The sequence below is a fragment of the Electrophorus electricus genome, chromosome 26 (genome assembly GCF_041902795.1).
Source record: "Electrophorus electricus isolate QZ-2024a chromosome 26, ASM4190279v1, whole genome shotgun sequence".
Taxonomy (NCBI): domain Eukaryota; kingdom Metazoa; phylum Chordata; class Actinopteri; order Gymnotiformes; family Gymnotidae; genus Electrophorus; species Electrophorus electricus.
Window position 1 is genome coordinate 10,525,395 of NC_137522.1, and position 27,702 is coordinate 10,553,096.

General features: G+C 47.7%; 1 protein-coding gene across 1 annotated transcript in view; it reads left to right on the plus strand.

Moving 5' to 3' along the window:
* Positions 1–27,702, plus strand: part of nek7 (NIMA-related kinase 7) — a 48,399-nt gene that overhangs the window by 10,533 nt on the left and 10,164 nt on the right. The window contains exons 2-8 of the mRNA XM_027028862.3: positions 1,631–1,712; positions 8,138–8,278; positions 13,066–13,128; positions 15,873–15,983; positions 18,530–18,638; positions 19,706–19,813; positions 24,691–24,785. Coding sequence (XP_026884663.1) covers positions 1,659–1,712; positions 8,138–8,278; positions 13,066–13,128; positions 15,873–15,983; positions 18,530–18,638; positions 19,706–19,813; positions 24,691–24,785 — 681 coding nt within the window. The 5' untranslated portion in view covers positions 1,631–1,658. The remainder of the gene's footprint in view (positions 1–1,630; positions 1,713–8,137; positions 8,279–13,065; positions 13,129–15,872; positions 15,984–18,529; positions 18,639–19,705; positions 19,814–24,690; positions 24,786–27,702) is intronic.

Consider the following 27,702-nt stretch of genomic DNA (forward strand, 5'->3'; position numbering starts at 1 on the left):
AGAAGACATTAGACTGAGATTTTTTCACAGGTACAGTATTGGCTGGTCTTTCATTCTTTAAATGTCTCCCTTTTAAATATCTGAATTGTTTCTGTTGAAGCTGTGCAGAAAAACTGTGGTAGTCTATATTTGTTAGACTAGTGCACTCAATTGAAAACTAGTATTTGTCCTGAACTTCCGAAACACACATCTGTTATTCTTGGTTGTCGTGGCCTCCATTATTATATTGATACAAACCCTTACTTCTCAAATGCAGATTATGTACAGACAAGCAAATTTGTGCCACCATTAGCCATCCTCGGCACAAGTCGTACTCTCCAATTTGTTGAATCCTTAAGCCCCAAAGTAGCACAAAGGAAGCGGGAGAAATGCAAACAGTAAACACTGGTGAAGAAAACCTGACTTCCCAAAGCTGCCACTCAAAGCCGAGGCCTGAGCTCGCTACTTAATTAGCGTCATTAACCTTCACCAGAATCAGCCTGGTTTCACTTTGCCATGGTGACAACTCAGCCCCCTGTCCCACCCCCACCCCCCCTCTGTTCTTCTGCATGAAGTATTTTAATTGGCTCCGGCTCCACGATCGCCACGCTCTTGACGCCAGGGCGGAGGCGTGTGCTCTTTGAGGTGAGCGACATGTAAATGGCCTTTTTATGAAAAGGCGGACTCCTTCCTCTCCTTCTCCCCTCGCTGCGGCGGGACGCCGAGCTCCCCCGTGCCGAGCGCCGCGGCCCTGTGACAAGCGACGAATCATTAAAATTTTTTGATGGCTGCCATGTATATAGGCCCATCCCCAGCAGCTCGCGGACGCGCCGCTGTCTTTTGTATTTGCTATCTGTCACCAACCGTAGCCAATTTATTCATTTTTGCAATGATGTCTAACCCTCTCCAACTTAATATGTTTGTATCTATTTGCTTCAATTAATTTATATATTGTTGTGAAAGCAGTATTTATTTTTTAAGGACTGCGACTGGTCAGTTTGATTGTTGTGGTGTCATGAAAGATGATAAGGGTTCTGATTGGAATCAAAGGTTTGTTTTCATAGGTGTATGTATTTAACTTATTTCTCATATCTAAACTCTTTTTCATATCTAAACAGCAATCAACAGGGTTTTTCCCTTGGCTTTTTTATAAGATTCAGACTAATACTACATGTTCATCAAAAAGTTACAATACTTAAAATTATAATGTGATGCTCAGGGCAGTGTTGCTTTTTGGGAGTTTATTTGTATTTATGTGACTGTGAACATCATTCTGTGGTCATTCAAAACACGCAACCTAATTTCAGTTTTGGGCTTAGCTTGTCTGGGAGTATTTGTTCAGCTGTGGAGATCAAGATGTTGGCACTGGAGTTTTAATCTTAAAACCGAATGCTTTCTGCTCCTTGGCTTGGCAACTGTCTTCGGCAGGTCTCATTATCACAATAGGTGTCGCCTTCTCGCTGGATGGAGTTCCACGACAAGGTGACGCCAGCCAGCCGTTTCCTTGGCAGCAGGCGACTGCCAGGGCGCTGCTCGCTGGTAATTCTATTACCAGATCCCCCGGCTTACCTCGATCAGGGCGCGAGGACTCGAATGATGAGAAGTGCGTGTTCGCTCGTGTGATTTATTGGTGTGTTTCTCTCCCTGACAGGGCTCTAAGGGACCGAGCTCCTGTCAGTATGAACCCCCAACAGCAAGGCCAGCAGCTGTCTACGGCAGTGCATCAACCACAGGTGGGTGCGTGCACTCTCACAAACTTGAAAGTAACTTTGAGTTCAAAGTTAAGTTTAGGTTCCTGCCAACTTCTGTTGCTGGGGAGGAGCTGAACCCCAAAAAATTCATATGGACATGATTTCCCCCCCCCCCCCCCCCCCCCCCCAGAGGTGTTTAAATTGAACAGTTGTTCAGTGATTACTGAGAGAATTGAAGTAGTTTTAAACCTCGGCTGAGAAATTCTTTTAGATTTTGGTATGCAGAATTTCAGGTACCTAAAATTCAGTGACACTGCTTAATGTTCTTGAGAGTGGAAGAAGAATGAGGACCAAACATTATATTTACACGTGCCACTGGATCAGTGGTGCCAGTCTGCCAGCGTGCGGCGTGTCGTTCTGGCCCTAACCGAACACCTGAGCCAGTTAACCAAGGCCTTTAGCAGCATGGGAATTTTGGAGCCAGGCACATTGGAACTAAAGTGCAGGCAGTAAATCTCCAGGACCATAGTTGGTCACCCCTGCCACAGGGCCTCCAGCATTCTCAAATTAATATTCTGATTTGTATGGAGGCTGTTGTACCCTGAGTTGCTGAACTGTGTTTTTGTGGGACTGAATGATACTGAATGATACTGGAAGTTTCCCCATCATGTCTGACGTCTGACATCGGAAAATAGCATTTGTGTGATTTGTCAGGTTTGCAGCATCAGATATAGACTGGCATATTTGTTCTAGAAATAATGATTCATTTCCAATTTATGTTCAGTAATTTAGATTTTACTCAAAACTAATGTGGAATCATTGCAGTTGCACTGGCAATAATTCATGTCATGCACTGTTTCTGTGAATGAATTCTACTCCCCTTAAGAACCATGATGAGAACTGCAAATGTCTAATAATTTCACATTTCACATTCTGTTCTGTGGTGCTATATTTTGATGCTGTGGCCATCCAAAGGAAACGTAAAAATAGAATATTTCTGATTTAAGAATAATAGATTTTTCCTAGAGCTTTTGTTTGGCCAATCCAATATCAATTCTTGAAACCCATTGAAAAGATTGATCCCATGATTATTTGTCAAAGTGTATACAATGTGTTATTTTATCAGTTGTGATTTTGTATGGAAAGTAATTAAATGTAATAACTTGGGCCTAGTCCTCAAGTGTTTAAAGTATACCGTAGTGGATTACTGAAAAGGTTATTATTATTATATTTGCTGCATTAAATAAAAAATAATCGCCATCACATCAGGACTGTGCGAATCAAATTATAATTGGGAGATTTTCAATATTCAGCCCAACATATAAAATCTTAATTTAAAACAATTTGTCCAGCTTGAATTAGTTTTCAGTTGACTGTGCTAACTAGTTCTTGAGGCCTAGTTATTGACCTTTTTGTCAGTTTATGTGAACCTTTGACACACAAGTACTGTATAATTTGTGTGGGTTTTATTGTTTGTTTAAAATACAAAATTGTCCAAAATGTTAAGCAAAATTACTTAATAAAAGTAAACAGAAATATGGCTATTTCCCTTCTTTTGTTCCCTTTAAAACTGTTGACTGTTCATTAAAGCTTTCAGTTCGTCACCTTTTCATTTGTATTTTACCAAGCTGAGGCGCGACACGCTTGCTTGCCAGCATGCAACACGAGCACATCTGCCCCGGCTGAATCTCCCTGACTGTCAATCCCCCCGCAGAGAGACAGGCGGTGGTCTGCTCACACTGTCGCTCCTCTCTGGCTCCTCCTGTGTGCTGGATGAGAAGTGATAATGAGATTCCACTCTCTGCACAAGCAGCGCTTCCTGTGCACAAAAGCTATCATGTGTTTTCTCCACTGCATTGAGAGAGAGAGAGAGAGAGAGAGAGAGAGAGAGAGAGAGAGAGAGAGAGAGAGAGAGAGAGAGAGAGAGAGAGAGAGAGAGAGAGAGAGAGAGAGAGAGAGAGAGAGAGAGAGAGAGGTAGGTAGGTAGGTAGGTAGGTAGGTGTTGGAGCTCCTCTCTCTTCTCTTTCTCGCTCTCTTTGTCCCGCTTTCTCACCGACTATCCTGCATTCTCTTGCTTCTTCTCCTCCTGCATGGATCTGCTCTCCCTGCAATCTTCCTGAATTAAGAATCATTTCTACTTGGCACTGGTTACATTAATTTTAAGACTCCTATTTCATTAATGGGGTTGAATATGTAGAAGGTCCTAATTTAATATAAAGGCCTATTACTAATAATGTAATGAGTAGCATCGCCATGAAAAAGACTTAAGAAACATTAGCAAATGGTTTTCTTTGGAATACATAATTAGCTTCGCCAGCCATGATTTCAGCAGTAAGGAGATCGTCTGCCTTTGGTGTTCAGAGGATTTTCACACCAGGCTATATGTGGAATAAAAAGACCAAAATCGGTCTTGTCACACTGCACTGCTGCCAAGGTTTAAGTTTTGTGCACTTTACTGCAAGTTGGGGGCTGTCAGGGGCCAAACACTGAAGGTGCTAGTATCCTGTTCCATTGGTTAAAGGTGGCCAGCCAGTCAGTTCACTGGAAGTGAAATCATCATTGGAAATGATCATCTTTTGCTTCCTCTGATTACCAGTTGGTTTTGGCCCAGACATTTTTAATCTGAATTTACTGTCATGTGCAGTAAATGCAGTAAAGTAATAATCCCCCTTGTCCCAGCTTTAGTGAAGCTCTGAATTTGACTGTTGATTGTTTGGCTTATTTACCTTGTAGGATTTGAATTGTCTTTTTGCCAGATTGTCCCTGGTATGGTAGTGTAAAGATTTCAGAAATATGTCAGGCGGAATAGCATTGCTGCTCACATGCATGTACGTAGCATATATTTCTGAAATTGGAAATGAAAGGAGAACATCCATGGTAGGCTTAGTTTTGTAATGCACAGCGGCAGCTTGGGAAGATGACTTTTCTAAGTCTGTTGTATTACACTCAACAAGTATCTCCTCAGCTCCCTTAAAAGAAGCTGAGAATCAGAATATCTGTATATGCAGTCATGGACATCCGGTGTTGCTGGTGAGATCATACGAGTCCCGGAGGTATAATGCATATGCATTAGAGATCCTAGATGTTGATCAGACTTGCATATTTGATGGTGCATTTGCTCGCTGAGTGAGTGGGAGGGTGAGATTTTCAGATTCGATTTTGATCGTCACTTCGGATTTTTGACAGAGCAAAATCTCTGTGCGAAGCAAGCAGGGCTTTAAATACTGAAACGGACTGAAGAGGAGCAGGAACACTGTCGGGGTGAAGAAGGCATAAATATTTCATGGGCCAGGCCTGGAGAGGCGGCCTGATGAAAAGGAGGGGAACTGGATCTCCTGCATGTTCCCCCCCACCCTCTTCCTCCTACCAACACCACCAACCCCGGCTCGCTGCTCCCACACCTCTTCACTGCTTGTGTTGTCCTTTCCCTGGCAGCTTCTGGCAGTGTTGTGCTGTCATCTCACACCTAGTCTTCCATGCTGCTACCACCCCCCACCCCCCACCTCCTGTCTCCTGTGTTCCTGTCACTGGGCCGCATGCCTGTGTTTCTCTTTTCACACCCATGTCACCAGTGGTCAACCCTCCGTACCCTGCCATTCCTCTTATGATGTGTTTTTCCTTCGAGTCATCACCCAGCATGCCTCGTTGCATCTGTGGCCCCCTCTGACCAGTCCCTCCCTGCCATGCTGCGTGTAATTCAGCTACAGACAGCATCTGTCAAGGCCCAGACTAAATATCTCGGCACTTGTAACTCCTGGACTCATTATGCCTCCTAACAGGTATGGTTTGGGGGATGGGAGGCCAAGTGCACACACATTACCCAAAATCAGAGGCAAGGCATTATAGTGCTTAGATGCTGTCACCCAGTGGTTTTCCTTTGACAGTTTCCTATAACTCAATACCTGCGTGAGATTGCTTCAATGTCAGATTCTGCTCAGCTCTGTAAAAGTAGAATCGAAACTAGACTTCTTACTTGTTCCCTTTCTTCTTAAAACAGTTTGTGTAAACTAAAAAAAATATATAAGCATCAACTTTTTTTGTATGGTTGTTAATTGGAAGCAAAAGTGCTTAAAGTTGGTGCCCGGACTCTCGGCGGTGTGGCTGTCGCTCCTCCCCTGCAGCTCCACCTGTCTCTGCTCCTGCTGGCTATTTCGGTTTCCTCCCCTCCCTCGGAGCCTAGCTGATCTCTCTGCGCATCCTCTCCTTCTGCAAGCGGGGCTTTGCACGCGTTTCCTCACGCCTGTAGCTCGCCACCCTGGCTGCTGCTGCAGCCCTGCCTCCCGGCTCTGCCCCCTGGCCCCAGTCCCCGCCTCCAGCTACCGCGCCCTGTCCCGTCTCGCTGTGGCAATCCAAGTCGTGCAGCAGCAGCGCAGGACAGCGACCGAGAGGGCCTGCGAGTCAGCGCGCCCCGGTATCCCGCGACGGCAAGGCCGGTGGCCGAAAACGGTGCCACAAATGGCCCGTGAATTTTACACACGCTGCCCACCGCTAAACAGATTACCTCTAATGAAGTGTCTGGGGCTCAGGCTGCGCCGGGCCTAATCCCGGCTGGCAGCGTGTCCCTTCGGCTGCCAAAAAAGCCGCCACCCTCTGGCCCCATCCCGCCGCCCCACCGGCCGCCCCAGCGCTGGGAGGTGCCCGCTGCTAATCAGGCCGGACAGTGTGGAAGCTGACATGCAAATGTAGGTCATTGCATATGTAAATGTGTGATTAGCGAGCCGCATGCCAGAACACATTAGCGCGACTTTGCTCTCAGCATGCGCTTGTCACGCCGCTTTAGAGGCTCATGCTAACATTTGTCAAGCAGGCGTGTAGGGAGTGAGAGCAATGCCTCGCCCCGGCACTGGTTGGCTGTGCGGACCGTCCAGCACCGACCGGCCCACCTATCTAAACACCCCACACCCCCTGCCCTTTCTCCACCCCGCTCTTAACATGTATTAATAATAATCATTAGACAGTAAGAGGTTGAGTTAATAAGGTGCCATAAGAGCCTAAACCTGAGTAAAATGCCTTTAATTTACTACTATGTGTAGTTCATTGTCATTTTTAGAGCCGACAGCAATGAATAAATAAATAAATATTTAAAAAAAAAAATAATTAAATGATGCCAGTTATTCCTTACATAGGCGAGAATAAATTCAAATCGGCCCTCACCTTGATATCACTGATGAAAAAAATGGTTTTACTCTTGCAAAAAGAAGAGTGTCTCTAGCACCAGATGTGTCCCTGGAATGAGAGCCGTGCGTGTGGTGTCGCCAGGAAAAACAAGCTGCTCCACTGTGTTAATTGGATGGGGCAATTCTTTAGCTCTCACCTTTTTTCCCCTCCCCTTAAAGCTGTCAAGTTGGAAAACAATGAAATGCCTAAATTGGCTGCCCCTTGATCTGCATCCATCCCTCCAGCACCCACCCAGTAGTGCACGGTGCCTCTACACGGATTTCCTCTGAGCCCTTGTGGTGCACGCAGCCTCACGCCATAGTGTTTGACGGCTTTAGCAGACAGCCTATATGTCTGTCAGCGGAACATATTAAAGCGTTTTGTGCTTTAGCTGTATCCATCACCATGGGCTCTTGCCGTAAACTCGGGAAGTCTTGCAATCTAAAGATAACCCTTGATGAACACACTTTAAAATGCATCTGTAGAAGAAGAAGGGAATTTTTAGATGAAGGAAACGGGAGTGGGTGTGATTCCGGTAAGAGCCTCCACTCTCTGCCTCGGGTCTGTTTTTCACGCTGAGTGTTTAACTGTGAAATATAATGGGACTGAATAGATCTAATGCTGCGACTTTGTTTTGCGAGGTTGTGATTCTCACCTCCTCTGCTCGGTGCTGTCTGCACGGAGTTATGTGCCTTCAAGGCTGTATTATGGCCTTCAAGGCTGTCCTGTGGCCATCTTGGGGTAGTCAGCCGTGACAATGGCACGTCCTTTTATGTGTCACCTCTTGTTGCCCGAGTGTTTCTGGGATGAAAGTTTACCCCCCCCCCCCCCCCAAAAAAAACCAACCCATCCATCTAAAGGTCAAGCTCATTTTTTTCCTATCACATCATATCCATGGGGCTAATTCCAGCTATTGCTTAGCTTTTTAATTTTAGAGCACAAGTGTCAAGGCGCCGCATGGTGCTCCATGAAAAGCTCTCCGGGCACTTTGTCACCAACTGGTCCAGCGTAAGTCCCATCCAAAGCTCGAACGTCATGCTGGCAGTACGCATCCAGCCACACAGAGAAGGGAAAGGAAAGGAAAGCAGTATTGATTGAGTTTCAGACATGGTTTATGCTAATTCCAACCCCAGGTGTCACCCCAGAGTGTGTTTTTCCTTACCGTTCTTATGAATAAAAACAAGAGCTGCAAGAGCTTGTCAAGTTTATGGGGATTTGTTGATTTGGATTTAAGGGCGAAAAGATGACAAACTTGGATATGAATTGTGTTGTTCCTACAATGACCATTTTCCCCTTTTGTCTTAAAACAGAAGCCACTACAGCCGGAAATGGGCTATAACAGCTTATGCAATTTTCAGATTGAGAAGAAGATTGGAAGAGGACAATTTAGTGAGGTCTATCGAGCCAAGTACTTGATAGATAACACTCCAGCAGCTTTGAAAAAAGTACAGGTAAGCTTCCATCAACCATGTCAATAAACATGTAGACGAAAACATTACAAAAAGCTTCAATAAATAGCAAATACAGGGAGCATTAAAATGAGTTGGAGCTGACTTCCAATTAATTTAATTTCAGATTTGTGGTGTTACTAAATGCAAAGCATATACAGCTATATTAAACATCACTTAGTGCTGAATGAATTTGTCTTTTCTAGTTTTTTTAAACCCCTATAGCCAGTGTGTTATTTCAGGTCAGTATTACTGTAAGGCAGAGCCAACCAACAGTTTCCATACCTAGATACTTTCATGCATGTATATAACTTTGAGTAATGAACTTTCATTCTTACCCGCAACAGTAATAATAGTTTTGGATTTTGTGGAAAGTTGGATGTTGTGTTTATGAACCTTGGAAGTGGTTGTATTTTTACACAAATGCCTCACACACCCATATATATGGCCACACACTCAGATACAGTTCCATATGTCTATCAATTAACTGGTTTAAACAATTAAGGTCATTGCTGGAAAAAGTCATTGACCCTGTATGTTAAAACCTAGTCGGATGTCCGTTTGGCCCAAACCTCAGCCCAGCGCCTTCTTTGGCTGCTTCTGCTTCCTGCACTGTAGACTGGATGCAGTTTGGCCAGTTCCTCTGTTCAAAGCCACTCTGTTGTGGATTTACTCCTTTGTTTTGGATCATTGTCATTCTGCATGACCAACCTCCTTGCGATTGAGATCACAGACAAATGGTGTGACATGCTGCTGTAGAATATCCTGCTACATCTTGCGTGTCATCACGTTGCCATCACTGACTGCAAGCCGTTCGGGCCCTGAGGCAGCCAGGCAGGCGTTTTCATGTTGATGTGCATGGTTTTGTTTTCTCCGAGACTAATGTTGTATACAATAAGCAAAAAGCTCAACTTTTGTCTCATCTCTGAAACGCTGTTCCACTAGTACTGTTGAATCCTGCTGTTTTTTTAAAATGCACTGTTTTTCTTTGGGGGTGGGTGGGTGGGGTTGCAGTAGTTTCTTTCATAGTAAATATCCCATTAACACCAATCTTGTTTTTTATGTTTTTATTGTCATTTGCTGATGATATTGTCATGTGCAGGAGATGTTTCCTTACTGGAGACCTTGATGTTCTTACTATATACCCTAGTGTTTTTAATGGGTACCCTAGTGTTCTTACTGGGTACCCTAGTGTTCTTACTGGGTACCCTAGTGTTCTAACTCGGTGTTCTTACTGGCTACCCCAGTGTTCTAACCGGATACCCTAGTGTTCTTACTCGGTGTTCTTACTGGGTACCTTGGTGTTCTAACCGGATACCCTAGTGTTCTAGCTTGGTGTTCTTACTGGGTACCCTGGTGTTCTTACTGGGTACCCTAGTGTTCTAGCTTGGTGTTCTTACTGGGTACCCTGGTGTTCTAGCTTGGTGTTCTTACTGGGTACCCTGGTGTTCTAGCTTGGTGTTCTTACTGGGTACCCTAGTGTTCTTACTTAGTGTTCTTACCAGGGACCATAGTGTTCCCACTTTGAGGATTCTACTGGGTGCCCTTTCTTTAAAGGATGTCAACATCTGAGAAGAGTAGCAACTGTGCTTACTTTTGTCTTTTTTTACACCAACTGCCTGCTTGTGGTCTGGTTGAGATGCACGTCTGCAGAAGCCCTTCTGCAGCTTTTCTTCAGAGGTGCTCTGCTTTATTGAGCTGTATTGAACCATTTTGCACATATTGCCATGGAATTAGGTTGTGAAGGGTAGTTAGCAGAATTGTTTCTCATTTTATTGGCAGAGCATGTCAAACTTGCACCTGAACACCTAATTCATTAGAACATCTGATCACTTCCCCTTTCTCAAGAGATCATTACTCAGGGGTTCCAAATATTTTCTGTAAGTGACCTCAATTGTTGAAACAATTTATTCGATAGAGTTATGGTAGCGTGAAGTGTTCTTGTTAAATAAACTTTGATTTTATTTATTTAGTCTGAAGATTACATTTCAGGAGGCTTTTGTGTAGAAATCTAGATCATTCCAACGGGTTCACAACTGTCAGTGCTAAAAAACAGACTTGGAGGTGACAGCAGGGCCAAACGCAGATACACTTCTACTCAGCATGCTCTCTTCATGGATTTGAGATAGATGAAAAATAATTAAACTTCATACTGGTCCATACTATACAAAATTTATAGTGCTAAATTAAATGTTAACTGAACTGTTAACCTGGTTGTGTGTGTCAGGCAAGACCAAGATGGCCTGGTTAATGTAATATTTAGGAATTAGTGTCCTGTCTGTCTGAATTATTATTGTTTTCTCATCTAAGATTTCTATTCATATGTACAAGTCTTTTTATTACTGATTACATAGTCAGGAGCAGGCACCTAATTGTTTCAGCGCATACACCAATCACTCCTGCTGCTAAATATTCATTGTTGGGTATATATTTATTTTTCCATTTCCTGACCTGTGGACACACACACACACTCTCACACTTTCTCACTCACACACACACACACACACACACACACACACACACACACACACACACACACACACACACTCTCTCTCTCTCGCTCTCTCTCTCTCTCTCTCTCTCTCTCTCTCTCTCTCACACTCACACACACACACACACTCTCTCTCTCTCTCTCTCTCTCTCTCTCACTCACACACACACAGAGGCTCACAGTAGTTAAAGGCTTTATGTCTCCGTGGAGCACACAGTTTTATTTCCAGCTTCCTGCGGATGTGCAAAGCAGACATGCTGGAGGAAATAATTGGTGCGAGTTAGATTAAAAGCCTGGTGCCTGGTAACTAGAGCTGCTTACCTTCCCAGCTGCATGGCTATAGAGATGCATGCGCGTGTGTGCGGACGCACACACACACACACACACTCTCTCTCTCTCTCTCTCTCTCTCTCTCTCTCTCTCTCTCTCTCTCTCTCTCTCTCTCTCTCTCTCTCTCACTCACACACACACACACACACACACACACACACACACACACACACACACACACACACACACACACACACACACACACACACACACACTCTCACACTGTCACTGCTGCTAGCTTCATTACCTCTAATGATGTCTGGAGGAGGGTCTGTTACTGATAACTATACTGTTACTCTTTACTATAAAGACTGATGGCTAACAGTCTGCTCCTCACAGCACTCAGCCCCCTTCCAACTTCTACTGATGTGCAGCACGTTCACCCAGCAAGTTCCACAGTGCAGTCCACAAGTAATTAGACTGTGACAGTTCCTTTGCTTTGGCTCACTAGCACACTGGACTTCAAATGAATCGGTAATGTGTTCAAAGTGTCGAATGTCAGCTTTAATTTCTAAGTATTGTATTGTTTTATACTAAATGATCACCACCCTATTTACACGCTGTCTCCCCGTTTCATTTTCTCCAGTGATGTTCCTCCAAGTTTATAGTGCAGCTGCTTTCCAAACGTGCTTGTTTAGGATTTGCCGCCGCTCTTGGTTTCAGTAAGTGAAAGGTATGTTTGGGAGACTGACCAGGCCCAGCACGCTGCTTTCGCAGTATGCTTGGGATGGCTGCTTTACAGATGAGCCGGTAGGCTTTGGGTCATAAATAATCCCTGGTTTTCTGTACCCCTTATTTATTCCATCACAGGTCAAAATTTGTCTCAGACATGAGGAACTCCGCATTATTTTGATCAAGACTTTTTAGCGAACTGTAACACAGGCTTTCTGTTTCTGATTTCTGTAAATGATGCTTTGGTCATCCCTTAGTCTGGTCATCCAAGGCCCACAGTGCTGTTTGTTGTCCTTCGTCTCACTGCTGTATTTGGGTTTCTTAACCACATATCCGACTCTGACATGTCGTGGATGGAACACGGAGCAAGAAACAACCCAACAGCCATGTGTCCAGTTTGCATCGTCCCCTGGGAAAAGATATAAAAGGGTCCTTATGTCCTGTATGCTCGGCCCAACATAGACGCAGTGTCTTCAGATTAAAGCTGACATTCCTAAAGCTGACGCACCTCAGATGCGTAATAGTTATTTCCATTTCCGATCCAAGGTGTAGGGTTCTGCAGTCAGGACAGTGACACACTGTCACTGTTCAGATATTTATGGACTACAGTGTACAGGGCCGGGCTGCATGCTAAACTAAACTGGTTTAAAATATGCACGCAGAAAATACATAATGGTGCATAATGATGGATTTATGTAAATTCTGTTCAGTGCCGCTATCGGCTACCACTGCATCCTGCAGCATGCGTCTCACTTACTGGAGTAAAACTCTACACCCTCGATTTCACCCAGAAACTTACCTAGCAGATGCCTAGTTTTGCTATTATCCTTTACTCTTCTTAAGCATAATTTTACTAATTCATTTAATTGGATTTAATAACAAATCAAATGGTACATCCTGTCATTTCTGTTAAACTGTAAAGTAACGGAATGACTCCAGTGTGATTAACTATTTGCTCTATATTACCAAATCAGTGGAATTTATTTTTTGTCAGGGTGGCAAACACCAGTTTCCTCAGTGCCAGTCACTGCTGTAACTGAGCCAACCCGAGTGCGATGAAGCAGATGTTATGATTGGCTGAAACAGGTGTTTGGGTGGCCTGACCGGCCCGCCCCCCTGACTCCTTGAGCCACTGTGGCTCAGTACCACGTTCACTGCCTGCCACATAACCCACTCTCACACGACCACGTTTGGCTTGTCTCTTTAGTTTTTGTTATTTTTAAACTCTTTTTTTTTTTTTTTTCTTCTGTATGCCATAACTCCCTCTCTCTTCTCTTGCCTTTTGATCTCTTGATAGATATTCGATTTGATGGATGCCAAAGCCCGGCAAGATTGCATCAAAGAGATAGATCTCCTGAAGGTAAGCAGCGAGAGGAGGGCGAGAGCGGATGCCATGTGCCGCTATTACGCTTTCCAAAGGTGCCTCTGCTGAGACCCAATACTAGAGAAACAGACTGAGATAGAGACAGAGAAAACAATTGATCTGTACCAGACGAACTGCTTGTGCTCTCCTTCTCTCTTTCTGTTTCTTGCTCTCTCTCTCCCTTGCTCTCCCTGTGTGCGGCGAGTACAGATCGCGAGTTTCTCCACGTCATTCCTCCAGGCTGAGATTGACTCTCTCTCTTTCTCGCCCTTTTTTTTTAATGCCAAAACTACAGGTTTTATTTTTTTTATCTTGTTCTGTAATATTTAGTGGGGGCGGGGTTCTGTGGGGAGGGTGGGCGGGGTTCCGTGGGGAGGGAGGCGGGGCGCCGGAGGAGCAGTGCGCTAAGTCAGCCGACACCCCCGTGCATCTTTTGATGTTGCGCGTCCTCTCCCTCACATCAGCTGCCTAGTTTTTAAACGTATCATTTGCGTTCATCACACCGCCTTAAACAGGCGGCGGCCTGCACTTGCCTCGGCACTAACTAACAAATTAACGACAGGTCCAATAAGAGCGGGCGTCTGGGTGATCAGAGGTGTCTCACTGTACTCTGCTCCGTTTTGTCTCACTAGCTCCCATCAGATCAGCCCCTCCCCCAGTGCACCAAAATATGCACTCGCACGCACTCTCTCTCTCTCTCTCTCTCCCTCTCCCTCACACACACATACACACACGCACTGTTGTGTTAATTGCTCCAAGCCAGACCGACATGCTGTCACCGTGGCGTCTCCCTACTGTCCTGTGCCCGCATAGTTTCCGTCTCCCCCTGACGGTGGGTCCCCTCAGCCTGGCTAATTGGTGGCTGTGCTGTTCCATCCCCCCCGTGTCCCCGCTGGTGGGCGAGACGGGGAGCAATGCAGAGCAGGAGGAGGAGATACTGTGGCCGGTGGCCGGTGGCCAAGCCAAGAGGTCGTGGAGCGCTCGCTTCCGCTTCCCGGAGACGCCTCACCTCGCGTGCGCTTCCCTTCGCTGGGGTCAGAAGGTAACCTGGGCACGGGTAACCCCTCTGACACCTCCCCCGTCACCCCATTACAAGCAGCCCGCCTCAAACAACTAATAGGCCATTTGTGAGAAGTGGTGATACCAGACCCCCTACCTCAGTGGACAGAGCGATGGAACTTGGGCAGGGTGGGCATGAAAGGAGAGAGTCGCAAATCCCACTAATGAGCGAGACTGGCAGTCTGTGTGCCGGCCGAGGACGCGTCCACCGTCTGCCTGCCTGTTTGTGTGTCAGTTTCCTCAATCCTCCAGTACTGTAACCGACACTGTGCTGTTGCGGAGGAAGGGTTCATACTGTTGCTTAAAAATATTGAACCTCGGAGAAAAGTTTTGCGACATGCGGGTAGTGTTAGTTATTTTTGTGTTTCTCACAAAGACATCTCTTTTGAACCTACTTCATTTTTGCGTGGATGTGAATTTTTTTTGCCCTCGATCGGTATGGCGTGTTACGTTTACAGTATCCACGCATACCTGCAGGCTTAGGTTTATAAGAGGTGTGGGATTGGAAAAGTCCCAGCGAGAGATCTTCGGAGATCCACACTAGCATGATAAACTTATTGAATTAATCTAGTCCCTGCAAGGGATTTTAGGAGATCCATTATAGCATGATATAATCCTGTCACCTTAATGTGGAGTCCCTGCAAAGGATCTTTTGGAGATCTAGTCTAGTACGGTTGAATCGTATCACCTTAATCTGGCTGATCACACGAGATGATGGCGCCGTTAGTGTGGCGGCGTGGTCAAGTTGGACACGCCCCCACCAGCTGCAGATTGGGGTCGGGAAGCAGGAAGCGGAGTGGAGAAGGCCGCCAGTGCCGACTGCACCAACTGCACCGGCTGTATGATCCAGAAATGCATCTAAGGGGGCGGCGACGGAAACGTGTGCTCACCAATATCAGCTCGGAGCATGAACGCTTCTTTAATAAGCCCCTCTACCTTGTCACACAGCACATCGCCGGGACCTGGTTGCCCGCCCCCGCCCCCGCTCATGGCCCTGGATTGGTTGGGGTGGTGGTGGGGGGGGGGGGGTCTCTCTTTCCTGGCTTCCAGTCATATACTTTTGTTCTTTCTCTCTTTTTCTCTTTCTTTTTCCTTTTTTGACTCCTGCCTGTCGCTGTCGTCTTTGTTGTTGTTTACCATGTCAGATCCTTCCGCTTATTGACCAAGGTGGCAGGGGAGGGGGATTATGGCACGCACTGCTGCTGCCCGGCCCGTCATGTTTGCTTCAGACAGGGAATATTTGGGTATTTATTTATTTAATTAATTAATTGAAATGCCGCACGGCTCGGTACGCTGTCGCAGGCCGAGGCGAGGCGAAGCGTGCCGACTCTGAACCCCCCGCCACCCATCCCTCCTTGGTTGGCTTTAGTTAGATGGAGCGAGGCACTCCTGCATATTACATGAGCAACTGTTTGTCGTTTTTCGTTTTTGCCTCTCGTTCCGGGTGCGGGGCCCTGCTGCGGGCCTCGACGCAGATGAATTCCATTTGAGCCGCTCTGGCTTTGAAGGCGCCGCCGGTCGCCCGGCTGGGTGACAGCGCCATGTTTACATCCGTACTAGCATCTGCCTTTTGTTTCTGCTGTCTTGACTTTAGAAAGCTCGGCTTGACCCACAGAGTCTATTGAATATTTAACAGTTACTGATCCCTTGCTTCTCCCCCCACCCCTCCCCTGTCTCCACAGCAATTGAACCACCCCAATGTAATTAAATACCATGCGTCATTCATCGAAGAGAATGAGCTAAACATAGTCCTGGAGCTGGCGGACGCCGGGGACCTCTCACGTATGATAAAGGTATGGGAGTCTGGCACCATGTCAGCATTCTTACCCGCGCTCTCTCATGCTGTGCGCAGCGGCTGCTCGGGGGGCGGTGGCACACTGAATAAGCACGTTCCGGAAACGCTCAGCAAAACATCCCACCTGGGTAGGTGTGCTAAAGGAGCCGAGTGTTAGGTGGGCAGGTAGAGCCGAGTGTTTGGCGGGCAGTGTTAGGTGTGCTCCTCAGGCCTGGTCATGGCTCATGTCTTCTCCTGTGTTAGCTGTCCATGCATGTCCAATCTAATTGTATTATTGAAAAGACTTCATGATTGATTTCACAACTTGGGCTTTCTGGGTTATGTAATTTTCTTACTGTCCCATTGCTGATCATCCACTTATCATACTAGTACTGTACACATGACTAGGACTTTTTTTTTTGATTGACCATAAAAGTAACTAAAGTTTTGATGGTCCCGTAAACAGGCAGCACTTCTGATCTTGCGGCAGCCGCTGCTTCTGCGACTCTGTGCAGGCACTGAGCTCTTTTGTAAGTGCAGCTTTACACGTCCCCTCTCCTCCCTCTGCACTCCTCTCCTGCACTCGTGACAAGCCCACAACTCGACACTCTCAGCCCCGTGCTTCCAAATTACTGGCCTGCATGCAAAAGGCGCCCTTCCCAACCCGTCCGATCCTGCTCACAACACTGCACGGTGCAAACGAGCTCCCCGGGCAAGGCTTCCCTGAGCTGCAGGGGAGAGTCGGCAGCCGCTAAATGAGGACAGGGAGGATTGCTATTACGAGGGTCTCAGCATGGCATACTCTAAGAGGCATCATAACATAGACTTCTGCTTTCAGACACATATTCCCACCGCATGTGATGCTCACCGAACTCTCAAACTCTCTCTCTGTCTGTCTTTTTCTTTCTCACTCTCTCCGTTTGCTTAGTCTGCCCTTCTCTCTCTCTCTCTCTCTCTCTCTCTCTCTCTCTCTCTCTCCTTCTCTTTCCTTCTCTCTTCCCCTGTCTCTCTCTCTCTTCCTCTCTATCACTCTAACTCCCTCTTTCTCGGTCTCTCGCTCACTCACTCATTTTCGGGCCTGTCTCTCTCCACCTATTCGTATCCCGGTCTCGCTCCGCACTCCTTTTAATTAGTGTTATTTTTTTATTTATTAAATAATGTCACTCCCAACGTGCACATCATGGCTAATCCCCTCAGCACTGTGAAATAAATATGACTGAACAGTGTGCCATATGTAAAACAGAAGCTCCAAATGCATGAATTTACCATTTTTTATTCTTTTTGATATTTTTTTTCTCCCCCTATTTCCTCTTTCCCCTCTTTCTCTGTCCATCTTCCAATTCAAATGAAATCAAATGGCCCCTTCATTTGCATGCACTTACAGAATATTGCATGTGCCGTGTTTGCTTTTTAAAGGCATGGGGTGGGGGGGCTGCCGCGCTCCCCCATTGACATCAAACGGCCCTCTGATATGCAAATAGAAGGGCTATGGAAGAATAGATCCACCGGCTTTGTTTGGACGCGGGCCAAGGTTTCCTGGGCTCGAGACGGCACGCTCGCGGCCGCGCCGATCATTCAGACGAAAACAAGCGTTTGCGCAGTGGAATAACAGACCGCCCTTAAATAACCCGCACGCCGCTCCATACATGCACGCATGTCTATATGTAGGTTTTTATTTCCAGCTCATTCACCCGCACTGACGAGCAGGCTCACCTCACTGCTGGTGGCTCGGTTCTTCAGTTGGCAGACAGAAGGTCAGGTAATTACCGAGTTGTTTTGGTTAAATTAGCGTCATTTCGCCTTAATTGCGTTACATTGAATTAATTGTGGCTTTGAAGCTGGGTTCATGGCCAAACCTGCACCTACCTCTATAGCAGCTGAAGAGCGCAGTGGTGCTAAAAGCTCGCCGGCTCTCTTAACGTCTGTGCTAATGATGCTGTGCAGCGCACCCGCCGCAATCCGGGGCCCGCCGCAATCCGGGGCCCACCACAATCCATGTTAACGTTTGGGAGATTTTTAACATTCGAAAGTGGAGTTCTGAAAGATCTGTCGGTTCGGTTTGCTGCTCACAAGTTAAAATAAAGGTGGTTTTTTTTCCTCCCTTTGTAGTGGAATCAGACCCATGAGGAAGGATATTACAGCTTAATTAAGTTGATAACCAGTGCGCGCTGAGAGGTCAAGTTGGGTCACAAAGCTGTAGTGGTAAACTGGTTAGGTAAACCATGTGCAAAATCCAAAGGGTGTGCTGCGAGAACCTGCCCATTGACAGAGAGGGGTACTTAAGGAAGTTCCCCATTTCGGGGGGGTGGTTACATTGCTTAACCTTTTCACTCCTGCTCATGGTAATGTGCCACCATTCACAGCATATATTTGCCGAATGATTTGGGTCCTGCTGCTAGTCGGGAGGCCGCGGATGTTCAAGTTGGGGATGTTCTCTGAGGAGGAGGTTTGGGTAATTGTTCCCATGGATGAAGGTCCTGTGTGCTAAAGGCCAGCACTGGGGGTGTGGTGAGACTAAAGGCCTGTGCTCTCGCTCTCTCTCTCTCTCTCTTCCCCTCTCCCCAGCATTTTAAGAAGCAGAGGAGGCTGATCCCTGAGAAGACCGTGTGGAAGTACTTCGTCCAGCTGTGCAGCGCACTGGAGCACATGCACTCTCGGCGTGTCATGCATAGAGGTAGACACACACACACACACACACACACACACACCCACACACACACCTTTGGTGACCTCTAGCATATGAACTCAGTATGTGCTGGGGCATGCACACAGCTCAGTCTTGCTACTGTATGTTCTTTTTTTTCTGCTTGCATCCCTCACCCCTTACGCAAGCTCCACCACTGGGTCTGGTCTGCCATTGATCTCCTCACTCGTGCTTGTTAAAACACTTCTTTCATATTAGCTTGTACAGCTGAACATAGCTCAGCGTAACTGAATTATTCATAGTGGTTACGGAATGATAGGCTTTAAGATGATTACGTAAATAATAAGGCTAGGGTTGGAGAGGTTAATTTAAATGCCGTTAAAACGGTTTCTTGTGTGCTTGGAAGCTCTGTCTCCAGCATTCCACCAAGGCTAAAGTTAACCGGTACCACCAGCCCCCACCCAGCTCTGTACTGCCCCTGCCCCGCAGCTCTGTACTGCCCCTGCCCCGCAGCTCTGTACTGCCCCTGCCCCGCAGCTCTGTACTGCCCCTGCCCCGCAGCTCTGTACTGCCCCTGCCCCGCAGCTCTGTACTGCCCCTGCCCCACAGCTCTGTACTGCCCCTGCCCCGCAGCTCTGTCGCTCGCCACTCATACATAGAACCATTTCACACCTGAGCCGTTCAATTCACATGTGATTCCCCAGATCACACCTTGGCTTGTAAACATATGTCTGTGTGTTTGTTATTGCCAGCAAAGCCTCATGTCTTGAGGTGTTAAACTTGGAGCGGGTACAGTGTGTCTAGAAGCACATGGTTCTGATAAAGTGAGACACACACACCCTGCCCTTAAAATGAGATGTCTAACATTGGTCTCCTAGTCTCCTAAAGGTGATTTATATGTACTTCCTGCCGCTTTGCCTTCATTTTCGGATGTTTTCTCTCCTTTTGTTGAGCTCGTGCATTTTTTTTTTTCCAAGTCTCTTCGGAACATTTCGCTTTTCGCCTGTTGTCTGTCTTCTTTTTTCTCTTCCCTCCCTCTCACTCATGTTCGTGCCAGTCTGACAAGTTTCTACTCCGTGTTTATGCTCTCTTTAAAGACATCAAGCCGGCCAACGTCTTCATCACGGCTGCCGGCGTGGTGAAACTGGGTGACCTGGGCCTGGGTCGCTTCTTCAGCTCCAAAACCACGGCCGCACACTCTCTGGGTAAGCGCCCTTCCTCACCCGCTCCCTCCCGGCCTTCCCCACTTTCCCGCCCCCAAAACTGAGGGACCAGACTGGGGCGGAAAGACTCTTTAATCACCCCAGAGGAACGGGATGTGTTTCATTAGGCCACGCTGCCAGGGGAGCCATGTGTCTGTTATAAAGCAGAGCCTCCCCGCTGGGCCCCAGGGGCCAGTCAGGAGCAAGACCCACTGCCCTCTGGATCCATTTCACTGAGCAGTTAGAGCTTTCCTGTTGCCTTGACCCTGCGACCCCTCTCCACCGGCAACAATTCCGACACGGCGAGGAAAGAAAGGACAAAGGGAGACCGGGCCGACTCCGGGGCACTCCACGGCCATGGGCCGACACCGTCATCACAGCCTCCATGTCCCATTAAAATGGGCCAACCTTGGGAGGAGACTCCAGGCCTGCACCACAGTTACAGCCCTGCCAGCGGTTCACCTTTAGCAGCGGCTGATTCACACGCTACCTGTTGGTTCAAACGCAATTACCAGCAGTTTACAGTCAGCTCCCTTTCTTCAAAGGGGGAGCATATGGGTGAGGAAGCTATACAGCAAGGGCAGGTTATACTTTTTATTGTTTGATTTGGATTTTTCCATTTTTTGCCGCATTTTTGATCACGTATTATACCTGAGAAACTTTCTATGCTTTGCGGAAAACAAAACTACACAACTGAGAGCTGCTCACTGTGTTTTATCAGCTTTCGTATTGAGACGAATTTGGGGCATGCGTTCTGGTAATATCTGAAGGACTTGATCACATCAAGCTGTTGATTGGAATATTCCCATTTCTCTCGTATGGCTCCACTGAGCATGTGTTTGGTTCATGGATATCCAGCACGGCGCACAACGGAAACCAGACCCGGGGAACTCGTGTGACATTTGTGACGAAAAAGCTGAGTCCACAGCGCCCTCTACAGATCAGACCAGGGACATTCCTAGTCAGTCAGCCTAATTTGGTTTTGGCTCCGGATGTTAGTGCTCCCCATGCAGGGCTTGATGAGGATTGCCTGTAATAGTGTCCTAATGACACCCGAGGCCCCGCCGGTGGAGGGGGGTGGGGCAAGAGACCTGGGAGACACTTCCTGTGCGGATCATTTTCCTACGGACATGTTCCCAAACAGGTTTCTTTTTGACCTGCAGATGTTACAAATAGTGCATTGCGTCTCCCTTGGGGTGCATCGTAAGCATCTGTAAGCAAGTTAGTCCCGATCTAACTTGGGATTGAGGGGCGTTTTCGAATGGCTTGATTGCTGCCGTTTTTAGTTAACAGTGTGTTTTGTGTACGTGTGATCTCTCCACAGGACTCTCCTGCCTTTGAGAGTCACACCAGGCTCTCTGTGCACAGGCTGAGCTACAGCAGAGCATGAAATTCATGAGCGTCTCATGGCAGGTTAAACTCACCCAGGGGCATGGAGACCCAGGTCTGTCTCCCCCTCTGGGTGGGTACACTAAAGTCCCCCACTCGTGCTCCAGCTCGCTCGCTCGCTCTCTCTCTCTCTCTCTCTCTCTCTCTCTCTCTCTCTCTCTCTCTCTCTCACTCACTGCATGGGGGTGGTTGCGGGTGGTGCTAGTTGGGGGGTGGGAGGGGAGTGTAGTGCTGGAGGAGGGATTGTGGCTTGACAGTTTGGGCTGTAATGAGACAAACCACCGTGGTAGAACACTGGGACGCGCACTGGATGGAGGTCCAGGAAGCGCCGCTCCGCGCCTGTCAATTCTTCCCCTCAGAAGCCAAGCCATAGCCTTTTAACTCTGCAGCCCACAGATACAAACAAAGCCATAGAGGGGGAGCGAAAGATAGCGGGGGAGAAAAAAAGCGCTCTCTTTCTGTGCATTTTCTGCCACAGGCTTCTTCCCCTTTACAGTGTTTTTTTTTTTGGGGGGGGGGGGGGGGTTGATGAATAACAATGAATGAGGTGAAAAAGGAAGAAGAAATAAAAAGATGGAGCGAAAGGGAAGCGCATGCTTTTTGTAATTAACAGTGGAAATGAGAGCCACGTTAATGACATTTTAACTCCTCACTCACAGGCACGGCACCTGAGAGTGCCTTTCTGGGTTTATCGAGTCAGAAAACATAAACAACAGGTTTAAATGCATCATGTGCAGAGGTGCTGGCATTACATTAGGAGAGGTTTATTTTGTTCCTCCTTGGTTTTTTTTTAAATTCATAAATCAAGCTCACAGCTTTTCTTAGATCTGTACTGTAGAGAATTTGCCTTTACATCATCCGCCCCCTCAGAAAAAAATACTTTGCTCGCTACACAAAGAAAGTATACTAATTGTATAACAATACACAATAATGAAAGTCAATTCTAACGTGTATTTCGATTTATTTGCATGATTAAATGACATGCTCTTAATTTGGTGTGCTGCTGGAATGCTCTCACTGTGTTGCCCAGCTTTCTTGAAATTAACATAATTTTTAATGGATGGTTCCAATGGATGCTGGGGGATGTAGTTCAAACAGTGCCAGGAGACCCATGCATTAGCTGAAGTGAGTGTTAAAAGATGTCGGTGCCAGTTAAAAGATCTCGGTCATAATAGAGAGATGATGGATCATAATTGCTATATTTGGAATCATAGTGTACACCAGTTATTATGCGGTAAGCTTAAAGACCTAGTATAGATCTGTGCTCTGACTTATCTTAAACTGAGTAATGTTAGGCGCACTGTCAGGTGAAATTACATAAACGCCTTTCAGATTTTAATTGTGCGAGTGCCCCTTTTCTTTGGTGGCTGTCTGGACTGCGAGCTGACCGGTAGGACACCGCACCGAGAGGAACCGGGTACTTTTCCCGCTGCTGTCTCGTCACTTCACTGTCTCGACGTCATCTGCTGTCGGACCCTTTGCGCGGCTCTTCTTGAGACCCCCTCGTGTTCTGTCAGATCTGAGGTGCCTGTGACGGGGCTAAACTTTCGTAAACTGCGAGCATTTGTCACAGCGTTTTCCTTCCTCTGATGGTTTTCTGTCTCTCTTTTTTTTTTTCTTCCGGTCTTCCGCGACTCACCGTCCCTCAGTCGTTCGCCGCCGTGGCAGTGCGGCAGGGAGCTGGGGCTGGGTTTTGGAGAGCGCCGTGGGGGACTCCGACAGCCCGGCTCTGCCACCTGACGGGTATTAGTCACAGTCAATTAGTGGCTGTCCCTCGCCGGGTCGTGGTCCGAGAGATCCATTGCCCCTCGGCACCCGGGCTACTACAGCGCGGCCTCGTAACATCTCGCCAAAACTGCCCTCCCATCCATCCGCCGTCAGCACGGCTTGATTGGCTGTTTGGCTCCAGCGTGGGAGATCAGTTACGATGCTGAGCTGTGGTCCAAGCTGGACCGAAAAGCCAAAGCCAGAAAATGAAAAGATAAGAGTCAAATGAGTGCAAATGTAGGCAGCGTGCAGGGTGAGCCGCCATGTGCAAAGGGTGAAGCAGCACCGGCGGCTCGGCCGGGCCGTGCACAGCGGCCCACAGCGTGACCTGCACCTTCCTATGGAAATGTGTAAGCGAGATAGCAAAGCGGGCAAGGCCAAGCCGGGGAGGTTGGCATGGCTGCCGCTGCACTTTTAGGTGTTTTTTTTTTTTTTTTTTTTTTTTTTTTTTTTTGTCATGTATCAAAGCCAATTTGAAATTGGCTTGAAAAAAAGAACTAAATAAAGTTTAGGTTTTCTTTCCCTTTTCTGACTTCTGCTTTGACTCATACCAGTGTTTTCATAATGCGAGACGAATGACCAGATTTTACATATCTCCAAGCATATGCTGACTCCCCATGCTGTGTAGCGTATAGACGTGCACTCGCGCACGCACGCGTGCACACACGCACACACACGTTCACTCAACCACCTACTTATATGTGACGCACGTGATTCACTATTTTCATCTTACAAGTCAACAAATAAAAAAAACTCTAAAGCACGTTTTATGTTAATAGCTTCACTGAAGTTGGTTTTTATGCTTGCATATACACACACACACACACACACACAAAATATATGGCATTTCAGTGTTTTGAGTGACTAACACAGAATATTAATGATGTATTAGCAGTAACATAAATCAATGCTGTAGTGCTAATACACTGCATTGAGGAGTCTATTTGCCTGCCTTCTTTTTTCTATCCACATACACACCCCGACTGCCTGTCATGACGCATTACAGCAGAGCTCAGTGGGTCAGGGCCTCAAACCAGGTTCCTGCCCCGGTCCCCTGGTTCCCGCATGGTGGCCTGCTCCAGAAGGGTTCAAGGTTCATACGTCCTTGAGCAGGGCGCTGTATGTGCGTCTGCAACACGACTCCCTGGAAAAGAGCAAAGACCTCTCAGTGCCCTTACTGTACATAAGGAAAGAATAAACATATTTCAAATTGCAAGCCTGTGTGGAAAGCAGATTGCCCCATGAGAAGGTTTCCCTTCCAGGACGTCAGCTAAAGAACCCGTTTGGACGCGTGAACAGGAACGGAAGAACAATTTCTCCCTTTTAGAACTGGTTAACGTTCTACAGTGTAACTTTTCCGTTAGTCACTTGGAGCTTGGAAGTTCAGATGCTCTAAATCATTTTTCCCTCGGTGAGCTTTAATGAGCACACCCTGTCCTCACCCCCAACCCCCCCCCCACTTTCCTCCACATATGCTGCCCTAAGTGAGTTTCTGCCCCTCCTGACTGCACGCATGCATCGCTGCGTGTGGATCCCTTTAGCTCGCGCAGCCTCTGCCTGCTTTCGAGCCATCCGAGGCCCCTTCGCCTCAATCTGAAGCCCCCCGTCAATGAAGCATCCATGGGTGAACCTCCGGCCTCCACAACGCCTCGCAGAGCAAACCAGACATGCCTCTAACTTGTTTTTTTTCTCCTCCCCCCCCCCCCTCTTTTTTTCTGATACAGTGGGCACCCCTTATTACATGTCTCCCGAGAGGATACACGAAAACGGATATAACTTCAAATCTGACATCTGGTCGCTAGGCTGTCTGCTCTACGAGGTAACGTATGGAAAGCCGCTCCTCCCTGGCTGCCCGAATCCCAAACACCAAACCCCTCCTGAGCACCCCGCTGGTGCTCGACGCAGCCCTCCTCGCAGCCTCATCCACCCCGCCGCCGTGCAGATTGCAGCGTAGTTTTGTACTTGACGAGGTATATGCTCCCCGCAAAGGAAGCCTGCAGTGCGTTTTGGCATCAGCAAGGAATTTTGAATGACATTCACAGGTGTTTTCCATAACTCGCACAACTTACTTCTGAAAGCGATACGGCCTGCTTTGATTAAGCCTCTGTGGCGCAGCGCGCTCAGGCGTCCGGCCGAAAGGCACACGCAGCTCCAGGGATGGAGCGCCTGCTGTACCCTCGGCCCACACTCCTGCGGAGGCTGCGTCCCGAGAGGAGCTGCTTGACAAGCTGCCTCCTCCTACCCTTACTAGTGTTGGACCACTGCAACCAACTGCATCGGGGTTCTGTGTTGTTATACACTGTTAAGGCTGGTGAAACCTGGCACTGTCCTTGCTTGCACTGTCCTTGGGAAGGTGTGTGTGTGTGTGTGTGTGTGTGTGTGTGTGTGTGTGTGTGTGTGTGTGTGTGTGTGTGTGTGTGTGTGTGTGTGTGTGTGTGTGTGTGTGTGTGTGTGAGTGAGTTTTGGCCTGGATTTCTGGCCTGGACCAGATGATTGAGGCAAACTGGTATGGGAAGTAACACATTTAGAAATGGCACAATCCTCACCTTCATGCAAATCTCCATGTACATGTATGCTATCAAATATTTGTGATCCACACACACACTTGCAGAGTAGAAATAGACACATTATTAGTCCGGCACCCATTCTTTCCCTCAATCCCCCTGAGTGTTCCCCCCCCCCCCGAAATCTTCTTTTTCTTGCTGGGGCGCTCACCAGTAGCTGCACCTCCCAAAGTGCCTGGGGCTGAAAAACAGCCATCTGAGTTCACCGCTGCTTGGAGACCATGCTTCGTGCCACTAATTAGTCTCCCACAATGCACCAGGCCCGGCGGTGTGCCCCGCTTGGCAGCGGCCGCAGGTCACCAGAGTGCGGGCTGGGTGTGGGGGTGGGAGGGGGTGTGCAGCGGCTGTGATCTCTTAAGCTTCTGTCAGCACCAGGGCCCGGCACCTGGCCCTGGACATGCCGTGCCCGTCGTCCCACAGAAACACCGGCGCCCAGCCCCTGGTAGGTCACATGACCTAGGTGGGGGGTGGAGGGAGATGCTGGGAGGCAATGAGTTGACATGCACTTGAGTGACAGGTCTGGCGGTTGGCGCCCCCTGTCGTTGGTGAGCACGGCGCTGAGGAATGGCTCCGGAGGCAGGCAGAGTATTTGCACTCGGCGCTTGTGAGGTGGCGCAGACGCACACAGCTGGGGATGTCCGTGTTTCTGTGTTCTCATGCCTGTTTTTATACATGCATGCTATTGCTTATTAGGTGTTAATAACCAGGCGCTTCATTAGGCTCGGCATATGCAAGCAGCATGCACCTCTGATTCTGCAGACTTACGCCAGCTACCACTGATCTCTTTTGTGTGAAGGGTCTACATATATGCACATAATCGGGCCTTCTGAATGCGCAAATATTTCAGCCGGTCTGCAGTGGGTGAGGTCACGAGGCCTTGGCTTAAACTCATCAATACCTGGGCATTGTCCCTGCATCTGCATCTTTCATCCTGTTTGATGTAGCCCCTCCTCCGGAGCTCCTTTACTCACCCGACTGCACAGCCCTTGGGATGCGAGCATGGGGGTGGGTAGGGGCAGGGGCCGACTCCCAGCTGCCCCTCATGGCAGGTGGGGCGTGCGCGCTCTCCGCTCCTCCTCGGTCAATAACGCCGGAGTCTCAGTCCCGCACCGCACGCCATTTCCATTATTGACACCTGGCCTCAGTGTGGAGGAAGCGCCTGGTTCTTGGGAGCGCAGGCGGCTGGTAGTCAGAGGTGCTGAAGGAATCAAAGCGGCTGATGTCTGTGGACAGATATGTTTACTCTTACACGCTTTTCAGCAGCTGAATTTACAGGCCTCTTTCTCACCTCCAGATTTCCATTTAGTTCTTAGTTAATGCTGAGCATTCAGCATAATTCCTAAATGGCCAATAACTAATCTTGTGGCTAGCTGATTGTAGACTCCATTTCTTTTCATCATAATAGTGGTTGGGGGAATGGGGGGGTGAATGCCGGTATTTGCAACAAAAGCTAGTGAGCAAGTCCTTGACGACAGCGCAGCTGGTATTGAACGTATCTTTTTAACCCGTCTTTAGTTCTGGACTGTCGTTCATTGTAGAGGAAGGACGTTTCAGCATGTTCCCACACACAACACATCTTGTATTCCTATTTCACCCTAAACCTAGCCAATGATGTAGCACCTAACATCATCCTCCCTCCCTCCCTCCCTCATCACCACGGGAGTCCACACTTGACTTTTTGGTGTTGGGTTTTATGACGCCTGAAATAAAAGGGTCATCTCAGGCTAACCAGATGGTCCCATCCGTGCCTTCTACTTCCTGCCTCCAGACTCTGTTAAGCACAGACAGCGTTCGTATTGCAGTATCCGTGCTCCCGTGGTCCGGCCTGGCCTTCTGAAGCACTATTAAACCAGTAAACCTGTAACGTTGAGCTTGTTTGGAATCCATATTAACATAAATCAAGATCTGCACTGTCACATCTCCAGCCTCCAGCCAAGTCTCGCTGGTCAGACCTTGATCATTGAAAGTCAGACATAACTGGGGACGACTGCTGCTTCTTTATGACCTGGCTAGGGTACGCGTTCATTCCTGTCAAATAATACACGTTTTGTTACCTCAGCATTTAGTAATCAAATAAACTTTGTTTTTCCTATTTTCATTTATGTTCCAAGTTTGCGAAGTAATGGAATTTTCAGTAATGAAATCCCTAAAAATGGTGTAATCATATATTCA